Here is a 26532-nt window from a genome sequence, read left to right on the forward strand (position 1 = left end):
ACATGCCGGACCCTGCCCTTTGGTTTTTACAGTCCCACGGTTGTTTCCTCTCTTCACCCTACTTTTTATCTCCAAAAGCACATCTTTTTCCTACATGAACTAAGTAAATAAGTCTGTGAGCGGTCAACTCCGAAGCAGGATACAGTGGGCACGCTGGTGGGCGGCAAGGAAATGTCCTTGGCCAGGGAGCGGAGGGAGCACTCTCTCTTTGGAGGTGTGCTTTTGAGGCTGGGATTTCTCTGGCCAGAAGAGTAATACTGTGTGCTGTGGCTCTCTTTCTGCAGAATCGGCTTGGAGGAGGGGAGGTCTCAGCAGAACAGCCTAGAAGGTGTCGGTGAGATGCTGAGGCTGCGGTGGGGAGACCCCTGCTGCTCCGCGGCGCGCTCTCTCGCTGGGGCTTGTCTGCCGAGAACCACTGGGCGATTCTTGGAAACCTCTCCGTCCTGAACCAGGGCTTTGGCACCCACTAACGGAGGACTCTTCCAGGAGTAAGATGAGTCAGTGGGTGTTAAAACCCCGATGGCATCGACGTGGCTTTAGCCAACGGAGGCTGTCACCTTTACATGAAGACGTGAAGAAAATCAGCCTGTTAGTGCCCAGCTACAGGGCACTAGGCACAGAGTCTGCACGTGGTGGGAGGCAGGGGGAAGCCCCCCAGGAAGCAGCATCATGTCCCCTCTAAGGCTGTGCCTTTGCCCGGCAGGGTCCCCGAGTCTCAGACTGGACACTGGTAACAGCAGCTCCTGGCTCAGGGGGACATTGCAACCAGAGCCTCATTCCAAGTCAGGTCTCCTGCTCTGTGATCCAGGGCACTCCACCAAGCGGCTCTGAAGTCCCGGCCAACACTCTCAACACCGCAGCTCCAAGCACTTCCTACCTCATCCTGGGAAGCCAGGAAAGCAGGGGGCGCTGCAGGGAGCAGCTCCTTGGGCTGTGGAAGACACCATCTCTCCCCTCGGGGGTAGATTTTCAAGCACAGAATACTGGGTCCCGGGCAGATCCACAGGCTGGTGTTTGGAAGAACCAGAGCTACGGCTGGGCCAAGGCCTTCCTCTTCCCCAAGTCAGCGAGGTCTGCAGCGAAACCTCGGAAACCTCCTTATTTTCCATGCCTGTAACCTTCACCTGCGGGGGTGTCCAGGGGGACCTACCTGAAGCCAACCGCTGCTCCCCCTGCAATGTTCAGAGCTGATAGGGGCACATGAGCAAGCCCCGGCACCCGGGACGTGTGATGGGGGTGGGGGGTGAAGGAGGGGTGGTCGGTGGATGATGGTCAATGGCTGGGCTGGCGTTAAGTGGCTGGGAGGGTGGGAGGTGAGAGGCGGGTGGATAGGAGGGGCGGGGGCCCTGTGGGAGGCAGGTGCTGCGGGGACGGGGGATGCTGGTGAGTGGATGGGGGGTGATGGCAGGTGAAGAGGTAGGTGGACAAGTGAGTGGTGACTACTAAGAAGCCACTTTCCTAACAGCTTTCGGAGAGACACGACTGGTGTCTACACCGACTCACATGATTCCAACATCTCTGGCTCGAGAGCAGTGTGAGAGGAGAGGGCTCCTCGTGGGCTCGACCCTCTGCAGCTGCGAGTTCGCTGTTCACGGAAGGGGAGGCTCCAGCCCGTGTCTGCCACTTCCCAGCCGCCAGGTGCGGAGTTCCAGGCGGCGCCTGGCTCACCTCCATGGACGAGTCCTTCATTCAACTGCTGTTTATTTTTGTCTAGCTTTGGTCGGGCACCAGGCAACACGTTGGTTCTATTCCGCTTTCCGATAAAAGGGAGTTACTTGTAGTCTAGAGTAAGCAGACAAAACACATACGTGCCAAAGGATTTATAAGCATCAGCTGTGATCAAAGCCACGCAGAAAACGAGTGGGGAGTGGTGAGAGGTGAGAGGGAACAGCAAGGACCCGGTGAGAAAGAGAGGTTGGGGAGGTGCAGGCCAAGACCCGAAGGCCAAGATGAGCCGGTCGGGAGGCAGGCGGCAAAGGGCCCTCAGACACAGGGCTCAGCCACTGCAAGGTCAAGGGCAGACGGGAGGACAGTGTGGCAGGAGTGTGACAACCAGGCTGATATGCGGGGACAGTCCCAAGTGAGGCCTGTTATCCCAGTTCGGGCAATCTGCTCAAGGTCACTTGAGGATAAGCAGGAGAGAGATCATTGGGAGCAGATGGGAGGTGAGCTGGGAGCTGACACGCAGGCTGTGTGAGGACTTCCAGCACTCACGCCCTGCGTGAGAAGTGACTGGGTGGATGGGGCTTCCGTAACAGCCCAAAGGACTGTCAACACTTCACGAAGGCGGCTGGGAAGTTCAAGACCAGGGAGTTCCATCCGTTTATAAATCAAAGTACATTCACTGAGTATATTACATTCTGCACGGGGGGTTTAAAGATGAGGACAGGATATAGAGATGGTCGGTGAACACATGAGAAGATACTCAGCATCGCCAGTCTTGAGGGAAACGCAGACCCAGAGCACCTGCGAGACTGCCGCACGCCCAGTAGGGCAGCCAAAGTAAAGCCAGAAGTCGAAGATCGAGGTGTTGGCAGGGTTGGTACCTCCTGAGGCTGTGCTTGAGCCTCTGTCCCACCCCCTCCCCGGGCTGCCAGAGGCCTCGGGTGTTCCCTGGCTATTGATAGATGGCCGTCTTCTCCTGGGGTCTCCATGTGGCTTCCCTTCTGTGTGTGCCTGTCACTGGGTCCAAATTTTCCTATTTTTTTAAGACACAGAGGGCACACATTAATGACCTCATGAAAAAACCCTATTTCCAAGCACAATTACATTCTGAGGTACCAGCAGTTGAGGCTCTCACGTGGTGCATTGTGGGGCAGGATTCAACGTGTTAGACCGCGTAACCCAGCCTTTCACACCCACGTGTGTCCCCAAAGCACTGAGATCCAGCAGTCACACAGGTGACTGCGCACCAGTGTCTACAGCTCACAGTAGCCAGAAGAGGGAAATAGCCCCAGTGCTCAGCCAATGAATGTGTCGATAAAATGTGCTCTAAAATGCTTGAAATACTGTTCAGCCACAAAAAAAAGAATTAAGTGGCGACATGGATGAACCTGGAAAACTATGCTCAGGGAAAGACGTCGGTCACGAGAGGACAGACGTGGAATGAGTCCACTTCTGTAAAGTATCTAGACCAGAGCGGGCAAATTCCCTGAGACAGAGCAGAATGGCGGTTGCCGGGGACAGAGGGAGGGGACGGGAAGTTAGCTCAGTGGGTACAGAGTTTCAGGCTGCGGTGATGGAGACACCTGTGGGTGGGTGGATGGCTGGGTGCTTGCACAAATTGGTGAATAGAATTAATGTCAATGAACTGTACACTTAAAAATCAGTTACAGTGGTAAATTGTATGATGTATATAATACCTGCGACTCTGAATGGAAAGACCCAGCCCCTGCTCTCCGTGAGCTCACAAACTCCGGGCAGTGGTGGGGTGACGGGCACACGGAGCAGGACAGGGAGGCTCCTTCCTCTCTGGAAGTGCCCCTTGGTGGCTGGCTCAGTGGCGGACAAGGGCCCAAAGGGGAGGCCTGCAGGAGACTCTGCCGGTGGTGATGGGTGTGAGAGCCAGAGACGATGCTCAGACTTTCTGTCAGTGGTGTTCAAGTTTAAGGGCAAAACAAAGCACTCACACTTGTGATGCTCTGTGAGAGCCCCGGCTCTGCCCTGTCTTGTTTCATCCTCGCTGACCGAGAAGACGGTAGCTGTCAGTGCCTCAGGGAAACTAAAGCACGGGGGTGCCGCATGACTTGCCCAAGGCCACAGCTGCTCAGGGGCAGGCTGACTCCAGTCCAGCTCTTTGGGTGCAGGGCTGCCCCCTTTCCACCAGCAGAAGCCCAGCATGTCCATCACAGCGAGGAGGGGTGGGGACCGGGTGAGCTGGGTGGGGGCTGGGTGTTTCTAGCAGGTGGAGAGCTCAGCCTCCCCTGGTCATCCTGCTGGCCGGCTGTGTTCAAGGCCCTCCACGGAACATTCTGGGCTCTGAGGAGCTTTCCCCAGGACTCCACTGCACATCTCACCAGCACTAAGGCCTGACGTGCCCACGTCCAGGGACAGAAAGGAGGCCATGAAGAAGGACCAGTTCTGACTTCAGCATCGCAGAGTTGAGCACAGCCAGACTGAAAGGCACCTGCCCACAGAAACCAACTTCCCCCTCAAGGTGGTGTTTGGGGGCGTCTCGCCCAGGGCTCTAAGTCCCACTTTCTCATCAGTCTGGCACGTAGACAAGCCCACACTGCCCTGTAGAATACAACTCCTGCGCACAGTTCCCATGCTGCTGGGCAGACAAGCACAAGGAACCAAGCAGAAGACGAGGCGAAGGCCAGGCCGCCCCCTGAGCTTGCTCTGCACGCCCCCAACACCCGGCTGGGTCTTGCATTTTGCACAGGCCGCCAGGGTGTGTTTCTTCCATCTGCTTCGTCAGCCAGGAAATAGGAGCCCCCAGTTAGGCCAAAGCTCTGACTTTAGAAGTAAAAACAACCAGTGAGTCACTGGAGCCGAGACCAGACAGAGCTGGTTTTGTCGCCTGGCGGGCTGCTCCATGAAACTGGCATTCCCTCCGCTGAAGCCGACCCACCACCCGGGGCAGTGCGGTGGGTTGGCAGCTCCCAGGTTCAGAGGTCCCGCTCTTCCTGTGGCCTGTTTGGCTTGGAAGAGAACACCCCACACAGGGAGGCGGCAGTATCTGAACTCCTGGAAAGTGGGTGCGGGCTGCTTGGTGGGGCTCAGAGGACACAGCCAGGGCTGGGCTGATCCCACTGAGGGGGGCCCTGGCCGCCTCGGCCAAGCGGAAACCGAGCCATCGAGCCCACAAAGCAATGAGCCCCCCATTCTGGGACGAGCGGAGGTGGGGTGAGAGGAAGCTGTGATGCTTGGTGCCCACACTGGAAGGAGGGTGGAGCCGATGAGCAGAACGGTGGGTGGCAGTACTGTAAAGAGCCCGCCCTGGGGCTCTGTCTTCTGGAAGCAAATTGGACACCTGTCCCTCCTATGGGGAGTGTGGGCCTCAGTCCCCCCTCTCCTGAGTTACGGGAAGTGGGGCAGACGGGAGCCATCCTGCCAGACCAGCTGCGTCCTGCTCTGACTGCCCATCAGTAAGGCCCTCCCAACGCTGGAGTTCTGGGACCTCTCTTCATCAGCGAACCACCTCTCGGATTACTCAGAGTCACTGCCCTCGGGACCTTTTCTCCCAGTTTCACTGAGGTACATTGGCACACCACATCGCATTGATTTTAGGCATACGACACGATGATTGGACTATGTACGTATTGTGAGATTATTACCGCCGTAAGCATAGAAACTGTGTGTGTGATGGATGTCAGCCTCTCTCTCGTGATGAGAACGGCGGCTTTCAGTCGTAACTCCCAGGAGTTAGCCAGTCTCTGTGACTTATAACTGGCACTCACCCCTCAGCTCCCCAGGCTGTGTCCTGGCCCACCCCCCGAGCTCCTGACGCCACGTGCCCACCGTCCGTCCTCCATACTGCAGCCCCAGCCGTCCGTGTGGTCTGGCAACAGCCACGTAACATGCTGGTGCTGTCACTTAGTTCATCCTCTGTTGGCAGACACTTAGGTGACTTCCAGTCTTGCTTCCCATCGCAAAGCATCGCAGTGAATCTCAGCACTGGTACCTCTGCAGAGCTGTGAGGCACAGCAGGTGTGTTTGTTGCTAATGTGTAGGAAAATGTCGTTAAAACGTCTTTGGTTTAAAAAGTAATAAGACTTTTGGAGATTAGCTTCTTCAAACTCATTATGCCTCTGGTTACATTTAACATAAGCGCCTTTTAAAGCCAGCTATACGCATGTGAAGTTCTCATGGTGGATTTGCAAAACTCATGGGAACAACCAAATAGCATTTAATCATAATGAAATAAACATGAAAGTGTAGTGTGAATAGATACTATACTACTTCTGTAAGAAGAGCATTAAAAATCCTCATTTAAAAAATATAAAATCAGCCCTGGCTGGTGTGCTCAGTGGGTTGAGCGCTGTTCTGTGGACTGAAAGGTCACTGGTCCGATTCCCAGTCAGGGCACGTGCCTGGGTTGTGGACCAGGTCCCCAGCTGGGAGCTTGTGAGAAGCAACTGATGTATGTTTCCCTCCTTCCTTTCCCACCTCTCTAAAATAAATAAATAAAATATTAAATATATATAATCAGTTTATATATTTATATATATGTCATTTTATATATGTATGAAATCAATAAGTTTGACAGTGGAGTTGAGGGCTAGCAATGCCGCCCTCTAGTGGCCGGCCCAAGGAGTCATCCCATTAGGACTGAAATTCATCCCATTCCGTGACCCCGGTTCACCACACGGGGCCCCTAGTGTGGACCGAGCGTTGGGACTGGCTTCAAAGACACAGCATCTGCTCACTCCTGTCACTTTAGGTGCAAGCTGAGTGGCATTGGAGCTGAGTGGCAGAGTTTCTTCAAGAGTCAGCGTCTTCTTGGGCATCAGAACATAGATATGTCTCGAAATCAGTCAACTCAAAGTACTGTAACAGCCGTTCCCTGATGCAGCTTCCAGATATGACGTCTGGCCAACCAGTGGGCCTCAGGGCCAGCTGCCCATGGAATCTGCTGTGTGAATGCAGGCACTTCATCGGGTGTCCCCCCACCATGGCTGACCACGGGGCCCAGACTTGGGTTGGGTTGGTTCTGTTTGTAAAGCCCCACGCCTGACTGGAGTAGGCAGGGCGGGAGCAGAGGCCCAGCCCGGCCGGGAGGGCTGACCCCGAGGACTTCCTCCCCAAGCACGCAGTTCTCAGCCCTGCGAGGGTGCTGACCAAGGGCAGAGGGACCCACACTCATTTCAGTGATGAGTTACCTACTGCGCTTGTCTCGCCTCATCCAGGGGAGGGTCGAGGACAGAGACATCGAGTTGTCTTGAGTGCTAGAAGGGAGAGGTATGGACCCCACGTCACCACTACTAAGCATCCGTTACCGCAGCTTTCAAAGGGACGGGACTCGCTGCTTCACAGAGCCAAAGCCTGGGGAGAAAGGGCTTCCCTGGGGGACCCGGGTGAGTGGCTGTTACTCTCTCCGTGCTGACGGAAGCGGGACTCGGGCACAGGGGCCCACCCAGGCTGGAGAACGGGCTACCCTCCAGGTGTGGACCCCAGGGACTGAAGCAATGTCCAAGGCTGCGCTGGGTGAGCCCGAGAGGGAAACTCGGGGGAGGGAGAGGGGCAGAGCTTTTGGGCTGAGGCGGCCGTAAGCAGGGACCACTCCATGGGGACAGTGACACCTAGTGGCTACAGGAATGCACGCACATGTGCAAGCATGCAGAAGGAAGTGGCTTGCCTAGAACCATCTAACCCCCCCTCTCATTTTCATCCTCTTCCCCCGCCTCTGTGAAAGTGGGCCAAGTCCACGTTTCTGGAGCTGTACACTAACTTCCCCAAGTGAAGTAAGTTGTCTGAGGCCTGTCTGTCTCGAAGACAGACAGGTGGACAGACATACACACACACCCTCACCAGGTGAGAGGGAGCAGAGACCAGAATACAACAAAATAACACAGAAAGGGAAGCTGCAGGGGCCCCAAGAGACTCCAGGCTCAGGAGGAGCGGCCGCTCATCCTCCACCCCTGACCCCTCGACTCCAAGTCCTCAGGGCCCAGGACAGGAGCCATGGCAGAGGGGCCCATGGCCTCCTTCAAATGCAGATGTGCCTTCAGCAAGGACCAGGGCAGCGGCTGGGAAGACTGACTGCCCCTCACCCTTTCTGACTACCCACCGAAGTGCCCTTGTCCTGGTGATGGACACCCTGCTTCACTGGCTTCCATGATGGTCCAAGCCTGGCCACCCACTGGGTCCCCCTCCTCACCATGTGCCCCCACATGTAATGGCAGCTTCATGCTCCGGCAAACCCATCAGCCTTCCTCCTCAGACACACAGGTGGGGGCAGGCTCTGGTCCCTGAGTCACACTCCCAGACCACAGGGAACCCATGTCAGGTCCTGCCAGCAGTCAGCCCATCTGCACTGGCCCCTGGCTCCCTGCCCCACGGAGCCGCTGCTGGAGAAATCAGGCAACACAGCCCAAAAGCCAAACAGGACCCCGTGCAGCTACCGACCCAGGTGCTGAGTTCTCACCAGCGGCCGCCCTGGGGCTTGGGCTGCTGGAGCTGCTGGCCAGGCTCCTGCTGCTGGAGACCCCTGTGAAGGGCCTGGTGCAGCCCAGTGTGTGGCTCAGGACACAAAGCTAATGCTGCTCCAGCTCTGAGATACTGTTGTTTACGTCCAAGGTGGTGGCTGCAGAGCAATGAGTCATGCCTGCAAACACACACCGGAGGGGCCCTGCCACCCTCCGCCTGTCATTGCTGCAGAGACTGACACGTGGAACCAAACACACTCCTCCATGAGGGGTGGCCCTGAGAACCCACCCCCCCATCATTCCTGTCTGCACAGGGATGAGCTCCAAGCATGGTCACCCCAGCGGCAGGAAGATGAAGAGGGCCTTTCTCCCTGAAGAGCGAAAGCACCACCCTGGGGTCCCCCAGTCTGGAGCCCTGAAGCTTTCCTGTCGGTCAATGAGGACACAGAGGAGACGCAGGAACGGGACACAATGCGCTCTTGGGGGGAAGGTACCCACCGGGAGAGACCCTGTCTGGGACAGCTTTCCCTTTTGATTCCCCAACCTTGGCCGCGAGTCACCATCCCCTGAGGACCTTGAAAGGAGCCTAAGGTTCAGGCCAAGCCCAGACCACTGTGGCCAGACCCTCCAGAGGGGACCCAGCTGTCAGAGTTTGTCAGCTCTTCAAGGGATCTCAAGGGCAGCTACATTGGGGGGCCTCTGGTCAAAACAGACACTTCTGACACTTTAAAGTGTCTTGGCGCTGTGTGGCCCATGCCTGCGTGGTGACAGCCCTGCAGGCAGCCACCTTCCAGTTCTCCGCACGGTCCATGGCCCCCAGTTTGCCACCTTCCCATCTAAAAGCGAGGCAAATCATCTTTGTTAAGGCCGCAGGTTGAGCAGCCCAGGGAAGCTTTCCCCCACTTCCTCCCCCATTGCTGCTGACTCGGGTTAGTCTTCTCCCTCCAGGGTCAGAGACCTGGCGGGCGGCCCCCACCTGGGGAAGGTGGGGCAGGAAGGACTGGGCGCAGGGCCCTGACCTGACTCGTGTCCACTGAGCCAGAGTGACGGCATCAGCACTGACCTTGCGCTGGGACACCTCTTCTCAGCGCCAGCTCCTAAACTGGGGCTCCCCGGCCGCCACACGGGCCACCACCCAGTCGCTCCGCCCTGTGCCTCCTGCAGCAACAGCCCCAATTCCCCGTCTTCCCAACAGGAACGGGGACCTTGTCGCCGTCCAGGGACCGGGGAGAGCAGAGGCACGGGTGAAAATTCGAAGTTACATTTTCTTGCTTTGAAAAATCAATCTCAAAAGTTAACCTATTTGGATACCAAATGGCATCTAAAGTAAAATCTCAACTCTCCCCATAAAAAGAAAAAACAAAACAAAATAAAAAGGTGAAGGAGGAAATAAGCCAAAACAGTAACAAGGGTTCCTTTTGGGGGTGAGATGATGGCGATGCCTACTCCCAACCTGCTTTAATTTTTTTGTTTCTTTTATTTCTTTCTTGTTAAAAAATTGATCTGAGAGAGAGAGAGAATCACTGACCTGCTGTTCCACTTATACATTCACTGATCGCTTCTTTGTGCCTGGATGGGGGATCGAACCCGCAACCTTAGCGCATTGGGACAACACTGTAACTGACTGAGCGACCCGGCCAGGGTCCAACCTGTTTTTTCCCACTTCACTCTAGTTTATTAACTTTTTAGAATGAACGTATTACCTTTAAAACCGGAAAGCAAAAATCAAGTATAACAACTTCCAGAGATTAGTCAGCTATTTAGAAATCTAAATCTAAAAACCATGGAAACATTCCAGAACTCTACGGAACAAACCCTCACCATCGCTTCCCAGCTCCAGCGAGAGCAGCGGCTGCCCGTGGCGTCACACTCTCACGGAAGTGGCTCGGGCGGCAGCGCCTGCTGCTCCCAGCAGGGAACGCTGAGCGGGTCCCGGGTCCGACACGCACCCACAGAGGACGCGGCCTATCGGCACACGCGCACCTCCGAGGCAAACCGCATCGGACACGGGAGGAAACGTCTCGGGAGGAAAACCGGTCCCCGTGCGTCTGGTTACAGAAGCCCATTTAGGAGTGTCCGCCAGGCCCCCTCTGACGCCGGGTCCGGGGCCTTCAGCCCTGCTCCCGTCCCTCTGCACACAGAGTCCCCAGACTTGGCCGCCCTCCAGCACGAGACAGCTGTCCTCAAAGGTCCGGACCTTGGGCACTGCCGTCATGTTCCCCAAGTTTGGGCCGTTTCAGCTCCGGGGAACTGCCCCGAGGGTCTCCAGGCATCTCTGAAACGTTAACAAACGCGAGGTTGGCAAGTCAGCGAAGACTTCTTGGAGTTAAGAGCTGATGTTCAGAAAATAAATTCTGAGCCCAGACACGGAATTGAAACGCCTGGCAGGGTCCTGTGTTCAGAGGTGGAAGGGTCTGTAGCAGCAGTTCCCAAACAGGGGCCACTGGCCTCCCGAGGGACAGTGGGCAATGTCTGGTGATGCTTCATGTCGTGAGTCCGGGGAGCAGGGTACCACCACCCAGGGGCGCTAACAACCACCCCACAGTCACAGGACAACGCCCACGAGAGTGTGAGCAGCGCCCAGGCCGAGCAGCCTGCCCCACACCACGCCCCGACGCGCCACCCAGCTCTCCCGAGCTTTCAGGGAAGGCGTCTCCCCGCCGGGAAGACACGGGCAGTGGTGAGCCTGGTGGTGCGTCTGGTAAGATGCATCCTTGCTGACTGAGAGCGAACGGATGTCCATTTCCAGAAGGACAGAAGAGCAGGTACTCCACCTTTAAGGACACGACACCAGAACCACTGTCACTTACCTGTCTGCATGTCCTCGGTGGGAAGGGTTGACGCCACACTGCTCGGTTCCGAATTCGGAGTATCTGTCTTCAAGGGCAGCAAGTTCACTCTCCTTGGTTGAAAGAAGGAGGAAGGGCATGCGTGGCGGTCAGTGTCGTGGGAACTGTGTGCACCACACTTCAAAGCCACCCACAGGAAACGTCGGGCATTTGCGGCTGACCCTCTCACGCAGGGCAACAGACGCAAGGCTGAAGCGCCCACTTGTTTGGTCACTAAGTTGCTCGTACACGAGGTTAAACCACCACAGTCTAGTGAACTGTAATAGTGAACTTAACCTTCACCAGCTGTCTGCAGGCGCCAAAGCCTGCATGTGGCTGATTGCCAGTGGCGTGCTGAACAGCCTGCTATGAGACGTGCTTTCTACTATGGAAAGCCCCAGAACCTAGGTAGGTCTTTTTAAAATCCAGTCTTAATTTTGAACAACTATTATTTTTTCAAAAATTACAACCGCAAGTAGCTTGCAAGATATTAAGGGAAAACTTCAATAGCAGAACTATTTCAAGGAACATCTTCCCACTCCCTCCCCCACCTGAAAAAGACAAAACAGAACAGTGCTGGTCGGCAGAAAGAAGTCCGAGCCACACAGCAACCGAACCTCCCCCAACCCACACTGTGGCTCTGCCAGTGCAACCGCGTGACCGCAGCAGAGAGGGGGACACGGTGTTCACAGAGCCTTCTATCACCCACCCACTCTGCCCGGCCGCCTCCCTGTGCGGTCTGTCTAGAAGGCGGAGGGTGGGGGACTGGTGGAGAAGGCAGCAGACACAGGGGACGACACCCGGCAGTGGCAGCCCCAGGGGGACAGAGACTCAGAGGGTGGAGTCTGCACCTGTGCAGCAGGGGCAGGGAACTCCGGCAGTTCACCAGACGAGAACAGAGGCCAACAAACAGCCGCATCGTCACCAGAGACGATGGCTTATCTGACTAGATGCCTGGTTCACCAGGAGTCCGTCTGCTGGACAGCAGACACCACCTGGCGACATCCCTTTGAGCCCCTGCCCACGGTGAAGTGCCTGTTGCAGCTGTGGACAAGACTGGCGCACAGCAGGGGACGCATTTCCTGCCCTCGGGCCTTGTCACCTGACAGGGAAACAAGCAGAAACAAAACCTCGCCACAGTGTGTGTGACAGAGCAGAGGGCTGAGGGGGGGACCTAGTGTGGCCCAGGCAGGGGAGCACAGGCCCAGGGCCACAGAAGGAGGCTGTAAAGGCAGAGGCCGCCTCCAGGAGCCGGGACCCTGGGGACCCAGCTTTCGGGGTCTGGCTGGAGGAAGGCACCCGGGCGAAGGGGAGGGACAGCCGGCAGGCCTGGCCGGAGTGCGGAGCCACAGCGGCTCCGCGCCAGGCGGGACGCGGGGCCCCACGGAGGCCTGCGAGCACGGGAGTGGCCCTCTCCGGGCTGAAGTCAAGGACCGTCTCTCTGGGGGCAGCGCGACGGTGCTGCTGGGTGGCGTTCACCCGTGGAGTGGGGGCCTCTCAGGGCCCCTCCCCGTCCTTACCGGGGCGTCTTGCTCCAGGCCCGCGGCGTGTGTGGGGCGGCCTGGCGGGGCGGCGGCCCTCCCATGTTCTGACTGCGGGGCTGCAGGCTCTTCCTCTCCTCCGGGGGCGCGGGCGTGTCCTTGGCCACCGCTGGGGCTGGCCTCGCCTGAGTGGGAGCAGCGCAGGGACTGCTGGGGTCCTGGGTCCTGCCGGCAGGGGTCCCCTCCGCCTGTCTGGGTCCTGGAGGAGACCCTTGTTGCGTCTGACTCTTAGTTTTCCTCGCTGTCTCAGGGGTTCCCGAGTTCAAGTCTGGCTTCTCTTTGAAAGGTATTCCAAGTTCATCCTTCTCAAATGTCACGAATGAACAGTAACCATCGGTGGAAGAAATGGCCAGGAAGGCCCCATCGCTGGACCTTTGTCCCCAAAACAGAAGGAAAAGTCAGAAACTTTACCTAAGTCTATGGGCCACTCCTCACACTCTTATTAGCAGTTAAAAACAGGAAGGTTGAGCAAAGTCACAAGCTTCATTTGAAGGGAAAAAACACGACTCAGAAAGCCGGTGGGTGGGCCCGAGGAGGCAGGGGGTGGGGCCGCCGGCTCCCGCCAACCATGGCCTGGCGAGTCCCCAGACCACAGGCCCCAGGGCCACCCTCTGGTCTTGAGGCTCAATCAGCCCCACAGGGCAGTCTGAGGGGCACCGTTGCCTTGTGACCATAGAAGTGTACTGCAAATCAGAGAGGGCTTTCCTTTTGATGTTCCTTCCTTTTTCAGAAACTGGTAAATAAGGGTCAGAAGTCCTCTGCTGTACGGAAACGCTCCCGGGCCCGAGGGGACGGGACGCCCTCCCTCCGCCGCCGCCTCCCCTCAGCCGAGCCACTCACCAGGAAACGTCGCTCAGCGTGTGGTAGTGAATGTTGGCCACGTAACCGAAAGGGAAGAGCTGCTGCGTGTCGTAGAAGAGCACAGAGTCTTCAGAGGCCACCGCAAACACCAGGCGGTAAGGCAGGGCCACCAGCGGCCCGGGGGACGGCCCGTCTGCGGGGGGACAGAGGGCGACAAAGGAAGGACAGTTACACAAGCAACGGACAAGTTCCCACAGGGCACAAAGTACAACTTCTCCTCCGAAAGCCCTTTCTCAGGGGAGACACACGACGTAACTGTACTAACACTTTACAAAAGAATTCCGATCTAGTGTTTTATATTTGAACGTAGGAACACATGGGAACCACGCCTGAACCAGAGTCCTGGGCACCGAGGTCCAAAACAAGAAGAACAGAGAAGGGGGTTGTGAACGAGGCAGGGCAATCTGACAGGTCCTTTCTGATAAGGAAAAGCGGGGTCCCCTGGAAACACTGTGCCCAGTGACATTTGAATGTTCTTTCCAGTTATATTCATTCACATAAAAAACCAGAGAGTTAGAAACACCTTCCACTTCCAGCCTCGGAGCAGCAGGGACCCGATTTGCCCTGCGATTCTTTAGGGCGCTGGCCGTCGGCCACAAAGGCCGACGCCCGAGAAGGAAGGCAAATGCGGGAAGGGCTGCAGGGCCGCCCTCCCTGCCTGGAGTGTCCAGGCCCAGAATGTGCCCGAGCCCAGGAGACGGAGCTGGGGTGCAGGCTGCGCACAGACCAGAGAGCTGCGGTCGTCTGCGGCTGGGCGCTGGCCGGGGCAGGTGGGCGAGGAGACAGGAGAGAAAGGTCCATCCCCGAAGCGCACACGGGCCGGAAACAGCGCGCGCCCACCGGCCACAGGACGAGCTGCTGTTTCCAGCAGGGTGGCTCCGTCTCCCCTGGGGAAACCCGCCCTGGACTCAGTGCGGCTGCAAAGCCCCTCGCACAGCTTAACAGCAGGACCCGTAGAAAGTGAAGTTTCCAACCAACCTCACCACATCCAAAAATAAAGTTCAACAATACTTGTAAGGATAAAAACATACCCAGCATCCACTAAGGTAAAATTCATGTCTGACACATAGTAAAAAAATTTCAGAGGAGCAGGAAGACATGACCCACAGAGGAGGAAAAGAAAGCAACGATGTGACCAGTCACAGAAACTGCCCCCGTGGTCTGGGAGCAAGCGGAGAGGCGGCACCCACAGAAGTTCAGAGAGGGGGACAACAGGTCCCAGACGGAGGGAGGACCCGCCGGAGGGCACCACGGCCAGGTGGCACAGAGGAGAGGTCACCAGACAGCCGTGGGACTGCCCGAAATCCAACACAGGGAGGGGAAGGGACAGGGCAGAAAAGTTACGCTGCATAAAAAACTGATAATGAGCCCTGGCTGGTGTGGCTCAGTGGACTGAGCACAGGCCTGCAAACCAAAGGGTCGCAGTTCGATTCCCAGTCAGGGCACATGCCTGGGTTGCAGGCCAGGTCCCCAGTGTGGGGCGCACAAGAGGCAACCACACTCTGATGTTTCTCTCCTCTCTCCTTCCCTTACCCTCTAAAAATAAATAAATAAAATCTTTTAAAAAAGCATTAAAAAAACTGATCATGAGCCTTTCAACCTGCTTCAGTGGGAAAAGACTGGCACGGACACTCCTTTAGTCACTCCCAGCAAAGACGGAGCGAACCACGGCACCCGTCTGGCAGCCCCGGCCCAGCTCCAGCTCCTGCAGTAACATGACCCAGCCAGCTTCACGGGCTCACCTTTCCCCAGGGCACAAACCCCGCGTCACACCCGCCCTGGTGACCGCCCGGCAGAAAACCCCCCACGGGCTCTGGGTGCTCACATGCCTGTGTCCACCTCCGGCCTCAACTCAAAGTAGACGGGACAGCAGCGGACAGCCAGCGTCGCTTTTCCGGGACACGGAAGGTGAGCGACAGGCCTAGAGATGGAAGAGGGTTTCAGAGAAAGGCGCCGCTGCCCAACAGCAGCGAGAAGAAAGGGACGTCTCCACCGGTTCCTCGGCCGCGTACCTCTTCAGGTTCTTCCTGGAGAAGACGTAGGTCGTGCTGGTCACGTTCTCGCCCGACTCCACGCACCCAGCTGGGGAGGCGGGAAAGGCAGAGAGTCACTAAGCCCAAGAGCAGCCACTTCTGGTGCGTAAGATAATTTTCCTGGCAGGGTATTCCCTGGACACTGTTTCTGTGACTGGATGAGCACAAACCTCGTCCCAGTCTGGGCTCAGCCCTTACTTGGTTCTACCCGCCTGTCCTCTCACCTGAGTGTCACCTCCCCTGAGGGGCTGGGCCGCCCTGAAGCCACCTCCAGGCCCCGGGCAGGAAGAATGGAAAGCGGGAACCCTCTGAGGGAAGACCTCTGCCTGAGGACCTGGCCAGTCCCCGCTGCAGGGCTGCGGCGACACCCCCACTGTGTGCCCAGGTCCGACCTCTGCTGCCATCCAAGCGCCGAGACCGGGCCTTTTCCCACCCGCGATGGACCAGGAGGCCTGGCCCTCTGCTGAAATCTCCAGCCTCTGCAGACGCTGACTGGGCGCCGGGGGCAGCCTGCACCCGGATTTCTTCTACACGCACCCCAGGATGCCCTTAGAGCCAGGTCAGACCCTGGCAGAGTGCCGTCACACACAGCTGCCCTGGGAACGCCCCCATCTGACGCTGCTCTTTCCCGATGCAGCGCCACAGTCTCACACGGGACCGCCTCGTGTCCCACTGGGAGGGTAGCAGCTGCCCCGCCCCGTCCTTCCTCCCCACGTGTCCACTGACACACAACTGTCACCTCTGCGTTTCCTCCAGGCTCACAGAACCGTGACTACCAGCCTACCCGACCCACATGTACGCGCACATGGTGGGTTTTTTAGTTTCTTTACAAAGTGGAGTATCGTTTAGACTCTTCCTCATTTTGCTTTTCTGAGTCGACTACTCATGAAAGTTAACTTACACAGTACTCATGAACCGTGTTCTTTCTCCCCCTTTATCCATCCTCCTTGGTTTCCCTTCTCGGACATTTTTATTTCTATTTGGCCTTTCCCCGATACCCACACACTGTCTCTGATATCGCACTCGCTGTTAGACACCTGGAGGTAACTAGAGGTTCGAGCCCTCAGACCAGTCCTGGCGAGGCCCTGCATTGTCCCACGCACCTGGCGTCAGGAGCAGAGACCCATCAGGGGTGAAGCTAAGGCGACGAAAGAAGGACTTCATGCTGTCGTCGTGAAACATCCGGTAACTTCTTGCCTGTGGCCCAAAGTTTAAACATTATTCCAAACCCTTATGTTCACAAGAAAGGCTTACTGATTTCTAAGTTTTGTATTATCATTCGTTACTGACCATAGTAAACAAACCTAAAATAATGTATCATACATCAAACACTCTTGAGAACTAATCATGAGCTGATCCTTTTTGTTCACAGAAGCTCTGTGTATACACGTGTACATGCATGTGTGTGGGCACGTGGTTCTACAGTGAGTTTAAAAGCTCTCAGGCACCAGTGGTCTGTGTGGGGTAAGCCTGTGTGGGGACAACAGGAAGACGGCCGGGGAGTCCTTCGCTCATTGTCTGTGTATATAATTTAGGACTTCCAACCAAATGAAAGCTTTTTTAGCCCGCGACCCATGCAGTCCCAACCTGCCACCCTGGGGCCGGACGGGCACTCTGTCCCTTTCTTTTGCCAGTAAGTAGCTGGCTCCCTTCAGGCCAAGCGCCTGCCCCGTAGTCTTGATTCCTCCAGGACTCGGGTCCTTCTCTCACTCGCCAGTTCCTTCTGAGAGCAAAGTCCCCTGCTCCCGAACGCCAGCCCAATGGCTGGGTCCCGCTGTCGCGGGCTACCTGAGCGCTCAACCTGCCTCTGCCGGCCAAGATGCTGCACTGCCTGCTGCCGACAATCCGCCGCAAGACCCACCTGCCTGGGTCCTCCCAAGTCGGTGGTCCTGACCCCCACTACACCTCGGAATCCCGTAGGACGCCCTGCCTGCCTCAAGCTCGGTGAGGCACGCCTCTGGGGATGGAGACCAGGCAGGCATTCGTATTTTTTAATGCTTCCCAGGTGACTGCGCAGGGCAGCCTGGGCTGGAAACCACTGTCCTCCACCATCAGCTCTGCTCCGGCGCCCAGATGTCCCCATTTCCAGACAGGCCAGCCCCCCACATGAACTGAGCCTGGACTGTCCGAGAGGAAACCTTATTGGGGTCCAGGTGTTGCTAAGAAAGTGATTTGCCTGCAAGATACGGGGGAGTTCGGACCTCCTACATCCTGGCTAATGCTCTGCCGCGAGGAAAGTCAAAGCTGCTCCTACCTCCCCTTCAGCGCCCGTGCCCGACAGCATCTTTGAAACATTGAAAGCCACACGCTTCTTCTGTGTGCTGTACACCCTCAGGGTCCTGAACAAAACAGAAAGTCTGATTGACTTTTTCCAGCAAAAGAGTCATGTTTCACACAGGAACAATCCGTTACCCAAATCGAAGGTCACTTCGATGATTTTCAGCCTGCAAAGCCATTTACCAAGGACTTTCCCGCGTAACTGAGTAACGATGAAGCTTGCCTTTGGCATGAGCCACTGAAAGGCCGTCACTAACGACGTGGAGGAAGATGTCATCCTCTCATTTCTTACTGAACGTCTCCGCCTCTCAAATAAGGTGTGCGTCAGGCCTGGCCAGGTTTGCCAGGGCCGGACCTTTGGCCCAGGGCAGCCTGTGTGCCTGTGACTGTGGTGGAATTTACTGCACGTTGAACGGTGTCGCCCTTGGGGCTTCGCAGGGGTGAGGGGACCACCAGCAGGGGAATTTGGTTGCTGGAAATGCATTTCGTTCCCACAGCTGGAATAAAATGTGTTTCCCTCCCGACTGCCTGAGTAAAAACATAATCAGAAAATAAACGACATTGGGAATATAGCAGAAAACTCTATGAAAAATGCACACTGACGTTTCCATATTACTTTCATCCCAGCGCCACCTGAACGTAAATGTACTGTAATTAAAAGTAGTCAAATATTCAGTAGGGCTATTTTGACTGATGAGTAACGGGCCTGGCACTCTGATTTTTTAACGTCTTAGTTCCGAGAACACAATTCAGTGCAGTCGTCCCAGCAAACACAGCAGGAAGCCCTCCTCTCAAAAAGGACCAAAGGTTTTATGTTTATATTAAGTTAAACAGTCTCATTAAAATCACCGCCATAGTAAATATAATAAAAAATAGGTAAAGTATCTAGCCCTACCACTGGGTACATCTTCTTAAGTCATATTTATAAAACACCTTTTCTTCAAAAGTTGCCCGTGAAATTCAAATTTAACTGAGAGCTCCTTCTGCATTTATTCACTCATTCCGTGAAAGTTTACTAAGCACTAACTTCAGGTCAGGCACTTGCCCTGATCAGTTTCCAATTTTTCTTATACTGGAAAAATAGCAGAAAACAAAGTCCTTTATATGAAACTGAGAACAAAAGAATCAAAGCTAGGCCATGGTTTATACCAGTTAAGTTGTAATAAAACACTTCTACAGAAATTTTCAAGTAAATAAAGATAATTTGTCTTAGACTAAGGTACCTGTCACAGCTCAGGGTAGCAATATACTGTCCCAAAGGATCCCAGGTTATTCCTTGTACATAACTTTTATGTTCATTAAAGATGGAGATCTTTTGTCCTATGAAAAAAGCACACAACAGCATTGCAAAACCTGCTCAAGCACACACAATTGGCATACACTACCATTAAACGTTGCTGTCTTTGTACAATACCACTCTGCATGCAGTAGGCGGTGAGACTGCAGCAAACTGTGTCGGGCACAAAGACAACTTCACAGAGCCCTCATTCCCAAGGCACTCGGAGCTCAGTGGCAGACACAGACCCGCTGACGGGAAAGCACACTGCAGCTTGACAGAGGCTGTGCTTATGGTCCAGGGGAGGGGAGCGGCTAACAAGCAGCAAGTGAGGGTCAAGGGGACGAGCTGAGCCCAGTTCTCAGGTCAGGCAGGATGAAGGGGTCAGCGAGGGGAAAGGAGGTACTGTAGGCAAAGCACAGGGGTGAGGGCCGTCGACACGGAGCGATGACAGTAACAGAACAGTGAGTAGGTGAGGGACAGGGCCAAAACGACAAGGCAAGGAGGAGTGGCAGTAGGTAACAGAACCCCTGGGTCCTAGGAAAAGGCTCCTGGCATTCAGAGTGGACAACAGGAACTCTAAGAGGAAGGGACCTGATTACAAAGGCAAAACTGAGGTTTTGGAGAGAGCAGAGAAGTGTCACTAGTGAGAAGGTGGGAGTAGACAAGGGCGAGGCGAGAGCCTGAACCAGAGCAGTGCTAACGGGGATGGGCCTGCAGGGGAAGTACTTAGAAGGAAAACCAGGAACACACAAACATTACCTGGATGGGGGTGGGGTTCAGGAAGCCCCAGCCATACTTGAAAAAACCAAACAAACCCCTCTTCCCCGCAGCAGTCGCCCCTGGCTCACTCGCTCTGCACCGTGCTCCTCCTCCAGTCACCCAGCCCCTCGGCTGCTGCTGCCCACCGTTCTCTGCCACCCGCCTGCAGAGCTGGGCCCTAAAGCTGCCAGTGGCCTACTCTCCTGCCTTTCTCCTTCCTCGGCCTCTTTCCAGGGTGTCTGCTGGGGTTAAGAGGGCTGGGGTGCGGAAGAGGGCATACAGAGGCCTGCAAAGGCTTGGGGGGAGCTACTGGGGAGAACAGGAGGGGGTCTAAGCCCCAGGTAGGGGACACTGGTGAGGCTGGTAAGTCGCCCAAATCTGCAGGGTGGAAGGTCTTCATCCAGCTGCGTTAGCCTAGGACTGGGAACTAACAGGAGACTGTCACCCCGATCCCAATCCTGGGTTGGGGTTTGTCTTCAGAGGGATGGAAGGAAAGGGTCTGAGGGAACAGATGGTTGATAATGGACCACCTGGGTCAGCAAACTGGCTGAAGGAAACAGGAGGAAACAGCCGAGGCAGAGGGGCTAACGGATTGGGAACAGGCTGGGGGCTCGAGGAAGAAACACAGGAGGTGCTGAGAGAAGCGAAGGAGGCAGTTTGACGGGAGAGGGGCCCCTGGCTTCAGAGGTCAGCTAGAGACCTGCGGACTGGCACAACGTGACAACGGGGTTAAGCCAACGTCCTCTTACAAGTGTTCTCCTGAAGACTGCGACAAACTGTGAGGAGCTAAGGGGGATGGGAAGTAGAAGAAATCACGCCATGTGGAATTCCTTCAATAAAAATCAACTGACTTGAAAGAATTGTACCTACGCTACACGCACACACACACCCTTTACAAAAAAGACAGCAGTCTCGGGTGGGGCCCTGATTTCCACACTCCCTGCAGCATCCCAGCGCAGGAAATGGCACCCACACGCACCCGGCTGTCTAAGAGCTCAGTCACCGCGGACGCGTCAGATCCTCTCAGCTCTTCCTACAAACCATGTCCCAGCCCAACCCTTTCCCTCCCCTTCCATCGCCAGCAACCGAGCCCAGGCCATTGTCACCTCTCCTGAATTAAACCTCTGCCACTAACTGCTTCCCCTGCTATCACTTGTGTTCTCCTAGGACCACTCTGCCACGTGCCACCCAGAGACATCTTTTTAAAATGCAAATAAAATCCCATCATTCTCCTGCTCAAAACCCTCAGCAGTTTGGGTCACACTTGGGGTACAATGTACAGCCTCCTGGGGCCCGGCCCCATCCCTCAGTCCCCCACCCCACCTCCGGTAGGCTCTCCATTTCCTACACACGCACACACACACAGCCTCTGCACTCGCCGGATGCTCTTCCCAAAACAACGCACACGGCTTGCTCCCCACCTCCCTTCGAGTCTGTCCAGACCTCGTGCTCAGAGCCTTCCCAGGTGGCCTACGCTCCCCACCTGGCCGCTTCGCAGCCCCTCCACCACCTGACACCCGCTGGGACGAAGCCACCTTGTTCGTGTGCTGTTCCAGCACTTGCCGCAGTGCCCTGAGTGCCGCCAGTGTTCAAGGTCATGACAGCTGGCCTCACGGGGCGCTGAGGGGACTCTCTAGGACGAAGGCCAGATTTGAGGATGAAAACAAGTGGCAGCCGCACTCATCAGAATGTGGAGACAGGGTATGACAGAGCGAGGCAAGCTAGAGGACTGTGCAGCTGGCGGCCCAGGACCACAAGGACAGACTGTGACGGCGGGGACAAAATCCCGTCCATGGGCACCGGGAGTCAGCAGCCTGCACAGCAGAGGAAAGCGGAGGAGGCGCCGTGGGAGAAAACGCCAAGGCTGAGTGAAGGCCCACAGGTCAGGCACCGCACTGCTCTTTACACAGCTGTGACTTCTCCTGCGCTGCTGTCTCCACGATAGGGAACAGGCTCTTTGCAGGCAGCTCAGTGGCCCCCAACCCCCAGTCTCCTGAAATGAAAGCCCGACTCCGCCCACCCCGACCTGGCGCAGTCCATGCCCATTAACAAAGACTTGCCAACCCTCCCCCGACCTGACCTCCGCAGAGGAAGGAACCAGCCTGTCCCCATCGTGGCTGCACCCCACTGCAAGCAGGGCTCACGACGCCACGGCAAGGCTCCTGCCTTCTGACCGGTCCCTAAAACTGAGTTGGGCCCACAGCACAGGGGCTAATCCCCACCCTTCTCTGCGGCCTCCCGATGTTAGCTCACTACAGAAAGTCTTCTGACGCCTTAAAGAGAGCAGGTTGGCCCTTTAGACCCCTGGGCTACTGCTTCTCCTGATGATAACAACGCCCTTCAGGTACCTTTGCTGACGTCCCATACGATGGCCGTGTTGTCCACTGAGGCGGAAGCCATCAGATTCCCATCCGTGGCCCAGCAAATGTCATACACGTCTTCCAAGTGGCCCCTAGAACCCAGAGGGAAAGGAAGGGAGAGAAGAGAGAAATGACCAAACACCTGAAGGCCAGCTCAGGGACCACACATCAGCATGGGATTCTAGAAACTGCCGCTGGAACTAGGTTAGCCGCAGCTGTGACCTACTGCGGTCAAGGGTATCTGTGTCTTTAAAATGGATTCAATTCTACTAAGGAACACTTTATAGCAGAAACTAAGAAAACCCATCTTAAGCCTGCTTTTATGTTTTAAAACTATTCTCTTATTTCTGTCTTGCCTAAGTAAAAGTTTCAAGTTAGATACAAAAGCCAAAAGGCCTATCAGGTTAATGCACTTGGAAGGTAGAGACAAATCACTCCACGCCCCTCCCCACGCTACCTGAGTGTTTTTACGACGGTCCAGTTCTCCTTACTCAGCTCAGCCTCATCCTCATCCTGAAAGATCTGTTCTGGCTCCTTGTTGTCGTTCACCTTCCACAACAGAATGACCGCATCTGTGGAGGGAGTCGGTTAAGGACGGCTCAAGTGTTAAACTGCACGCTACGCCCTGTCTGGATTTCTGGGCGATTAAATAATATATTTGTTGTCGGCCCTGACGGCTGACCTCTAAGAATCCTAACGGGAAAAACAGGTTTGCCTCCTGAACGGAACCTCCAGAATCAGATTCATCCAGATCAGTGCTACACAAAGTCACCTTAAAAAGAAGCGTCCCCAAGCTAGCCAAACACCACGGCAAAGCGACTAATGACGTTAACAAACCTACAGGCATATCCTAGATATGACTGAGTAAGAAAAAAGCAGCCACAAAGAGCCACGGACACACACCAGGCCTGGCAGATCACCCCTAGCTGTGTGACCTCCAGGAAGTCACTTGAGGCCTCTGCTCACACTCCCCAGAACATCATTTTTATTTTACTAAGCTGTCTATGTGATAGACGGTCAGGGTCAAGTAACCTCTGAAATAAAAAAGCCTGCCTAGCTCAAATCTCGGGATTTACCATGAGACACACGGGTATGTAGTTTCTAAGGGATTTTGAAGTACAGTACTCACCATCGCCCCCGGAGGCTAACATTTCCCCGTTGGGAGAAAAACGCACGACATTGACGGCTTTGGTATGGCGAGCAAGACTGGACAAAAATTCCACAATGGCCTTTCCGTCTGGTCCTTTCTCCACCTTCCAGATCTGTCAATATCAAAACGGTCACCCAGAGAAACGGAGTGGGCACCTACCATACTGGGCACACTGACACGACAGCCACCGAAATACCCACTGAAATAAACTATGCTTATTTCCAAGAAGGAAATGCAGTTTTTCTTCTGAAACAGAAAATGAAGGCAGCTCTATCTGAAACACAAGCCACAGTCCCCTGCCCCGCTGTCCTCCCTCCTCCCTCCTGGTGCAGGTTGCTCCCCAGCAGGAACCTGGCTCAGGACCCTAAAACCATGGGCATCCCAGGTCCCTCAGTCTAGGGAACAGGACCAAAGAAAGGAGGTGGCTTTCCTTTGTTGCCTGGCTCCCAGGAGGCCCTGAGACTCACCCCTCTGGTCTAGAGGAGGAAGTGAGGAAGTAGCTTGAGTTGGTGGGCGTTATCCTATTTTGCTGTGTACAAGGCGCACCTTTTTTTGCCCAAATTTTTGAGGGAAAAATAAAGATATGCATTCATTATACATGAGTGGTACTAATTCTGTATCTATATAAATGTTCTTAATTCTTTTATTTATGCTTATGCGTTAAAAGCGTAACTCTAGAAAGCAGTAATGATACTTGTATGCAAAAATAACACGCTGAAATAAGATCATCAATTTTGTTTCTAAGTATGAATAAATAAAAAACTGAATTAAAAAGTTAAAACGAAAGATTTTTTTTTCCTGCAAGTTTGGGCCAAAACCACGAGTGCACATTGTACATGCCAGCTCATGGTACACAGCACAATATGGTAGCTGTAAATCAATGATTGCAGGAGGCTGGCTGCTCCAGGGGCCTGCCCGCGCCCCTCCGTGCCCCCTGTGCCCGCTTTACCCGCACGACCGTGTCGACGCCCGCGGACGCCAGCCGGTGGGTCCGCCCCGCCGCGCCTGGCTGCAGGTCCAGGCTGTACACCGGCTCCTTGTTGTGCCAGGCGATTTCGCACGTGATGACTTTCATCCTCCCGCGTCGCCCAGAAGCCCAGAAGCAGGAATGGTCCGCGGCCGATTCTTTTCCCAGAGACAGAGGACAGCGGTGAGTCGTTGGGAATGAACTATTACAGCAGGAAACCTGAACGCCCGTGAGCAACCAGGACCCCCAAGTATGAAAAAGGCGGCTGTGTTGGAAGGGAGGCCGATCACGTCTTGACACAAGACCTCGCAAATTCCAACTAGAATGTTCTGCTGAGACCCTGCTTTTGAGATTGTCCTGCTACTTCCGACCATCCGTCCGTCTGTCCAGAAGAGCAAAATGGACTAGCAGGCAGAGAAAAATCCAGGAGGCCGGCCCCATCCCCGCTTAGTTGGGGTTGGAGGCACTCCGGGAGAGCTGGGGGGCGGGCCGCACGGGGAGGGAAGGGGAGTGCCAGGAGGAGGGGGCTGTAGAATGAGGGGGCCGGGCCCGGGAGGGAACCCCAGGTTCCAGGAGCCTGGCTGCCCGGGGGAGTGGTCCCCAGGAAGAGGCGGCTGCCCCGGGGCTACAGGAAGAGAGGGCCGGGGCCGCTCGGGAGCCCCGCTTTCCAGGGACCGCGCTGCCGGGGCAGGGAGTCTCCCGGGACAGGGGACCCCGCTTCCCCAAACCGTTTGGGCGGGGCGCTCGGCCAGGAAGCCCAGACCCGGCCTGGCGGGAAAAGAGACGGCGCGGGACTGAGGCTTGGCGGGAATCGGCCGCCCGAACGCGCGCCGCTCCAGCGCTATCCCGGGCCCCCGCCGCCTGCCCTCAGAGACAGCCTGTTGCCTCAGCCCGGCCCGCTCTGGAGATCCGCGGGGACACCGGGACGCGTGAGCCAGCAGCGCGGAAAACGTACCTGCAGGGACTCAGTCAGCCGCACCTTGGCGCGCGCGGATTCCCGCGCTTGCGTGGGCGGGGCCATGCGGCGCCCCGCCCCGCCCCGGGCGGTGAGCGGGGGTCCTGAGCCGCGGAGTCATCCAATCAGGGCTCGCTCCTGCCGGCTTCAACTTTCCGACGCCCGGGTGGGCGAATGAGTGAACTCTCCCATCATGCCTTGGGCCCCTTCTTCCCCTGTGGGTCCGTCCTTGCAGTAAGCGTTGTCCGGACCCGTTTCTACGCTGGGCAGTGTGCCCGCGCTGCACAAGTGGCGGACGGCAAAGCCGACTCACCCTTCGGTGAGAGGAAGCGAGCGGTCCTGCAGGCCAGGAACCCTGAGACCCGCCCAAGACTACGTGGTCTTTCACTGGAGCAGCGAATACTTGAGAGGTGTGACCTGTATCGGGCACTGTGTTGGTCTGAAACGTCGAGTTTCAAACGTCAATAAAATACAGACATTGTCCTCGGCCTCCTGTGGGCGTGTACACGGGACATTGGAATAAAAAGATAGGAAAAAGAGCGTGGAAGGAACAATGTGCTCTTACCAGTTCCGAGGACAAGGTTATTTGGGACTTGAAGGGTCAAACGGTTTGAAAAGAGCGGAGCATTTAAAGTGGGCTTCAGATGATGAGTTTGGGATGAGCAGCGCTGGGAAATGGGGATTCGAGCCAAAGAAACTCGCAGTTGACAGCAGAGCACAAGTGGGAGCAGGGGTTGGTGTCACGGGGAAGGATGGATAGGGCAATGACCTGGAAGCCTTTGGACAGGAATGAGGTTAAATGGTATGTGTATTTCAAAGGCAATTTTAACTCAGTGTAAATGAACTGGTATCCTGGTGGCATACATTAGTCCAGGAGGTTGGTGGATGCGAGATTGACCCTGACAGATGGACACTCCTTGTGCTCATTAACAGCAGGTTTCCGGGCCTTCAAGGCCAAGGGATTTGCAAAACTAGTGCTATCCCCTAAGCAACCTTGCAGAAGAAAGCCTTCCCACACGACTCTCCAACTCCCCACCTTTCCCCCTACTTTCCCTCTAGATTGAAGGCACTGAAATCCACCAGGTTTCTTTCTCCTTTTGCAAGTGAAAAATGAGATGTGTTCTTTATATTTTGGCTTCTAGAACATTTTGCAGAGTTCAAAGCTATGGGATTGTTCCGTGCCTGGATCGTTTACACTAAACCTCGATTAACAAATGTGGTCATAGACACTTTTAAAAAGCAGACTATAACCTTTAAAAGCTGTTAAGTCAGAAGGCAGAAATAAATGCAGTGGGCCTTTTGAAATGGGATAATTTCCCAAATAGGAGTTTACCCGTGAGCTTCCTCAAAGACCAGGAGACGACTATCTTGGGATGCATTGCTTCTACCTGAGAAAAGAGGTTCACCTGCAGAGCCACCTCTTTGGGGCACT

The 26532-nt window shown here is 55.5% G+C and overlaps 1 protein-coding gene across 6 annotated transcripts; it reads right to left on the reverse strand.

Annotated features, from left to right (window-relative positions):
• Window positions 1–1263: 1263 nt before the first annotated feature.
• On the reverse strand, window positions 1264–25184 carry CHAF1B (chromatin assembly factor 1 subunit B). Of its 6 annotated transcripts, none has more exons than XM_053658059.1 (14): window positions 24128–25025; window positions 23158–23290; window positions 22486–22600; window positions 22017–22120; window positions 18854–18950; window positions 17608–17692; window positions 16457–16550; window positions 15333–15402; window positions 15150–15241; window positions 13300–13453; window positions 12439–12831; window positions 10901–10992; window positions 6825–6890; window positions 6180–6577 (listed from the first exon to the last, which is right to left on the reverse strand). In XM_053658059.1, the coding sequence occupies exons 1-13, from the start codon at window positions 24251–24253 to the stop codon at window positions 6844–6846; spliced, it is 1602 nt and encodes a 533-aa protein (XP_053514034.1). In that variant the 5' UTR covers window positions 24254–25025; the 3' UTR covers window positions 6180–6577; window positions 6825–6843. The 6 variants fall into 6 exon arrangements, with proteins under 6 accessions (XP_036983113.2, XP_053514034.1, XP_053514033.1 ...); XM_053658056.1 differs by lacking the exons at window positions 6180–6577; window positions 6825–6890 and adding exons at window positions 6897–10365; window positions 25101–25184 and having other exon boundaries at window positions 24128–24303; XM_053658057.1 differs by lacking the exons at window positions 6180–6577; window positions 6825–6890 and adding exons at window positions 6897–10365; window positions 25101–25117 and having other exon boundaries at window positions 24128–24527.
• Between the last annotated feature and the right edge of the window lie 1348 nt (window positions 25185–26532).

Source organism: Artibeus jamaicensis, unplaced genomic scaffold (genome assembly GCF_021234435.1).
Source record: "Artibeus jamaicensis isolate MK-2021 breed Jamaican fruit bat unplaced genomic scaffold, CSHL_Jam_final scaffold_474, whole genome shotgun sequence".
Classification (NCBI taxonomy): Eukaryota; Metazoa; Chordata; class Mammalia; order Chiroptera; family Phyllostomidae; genus Artibeus; species Artibeus jamaicensis.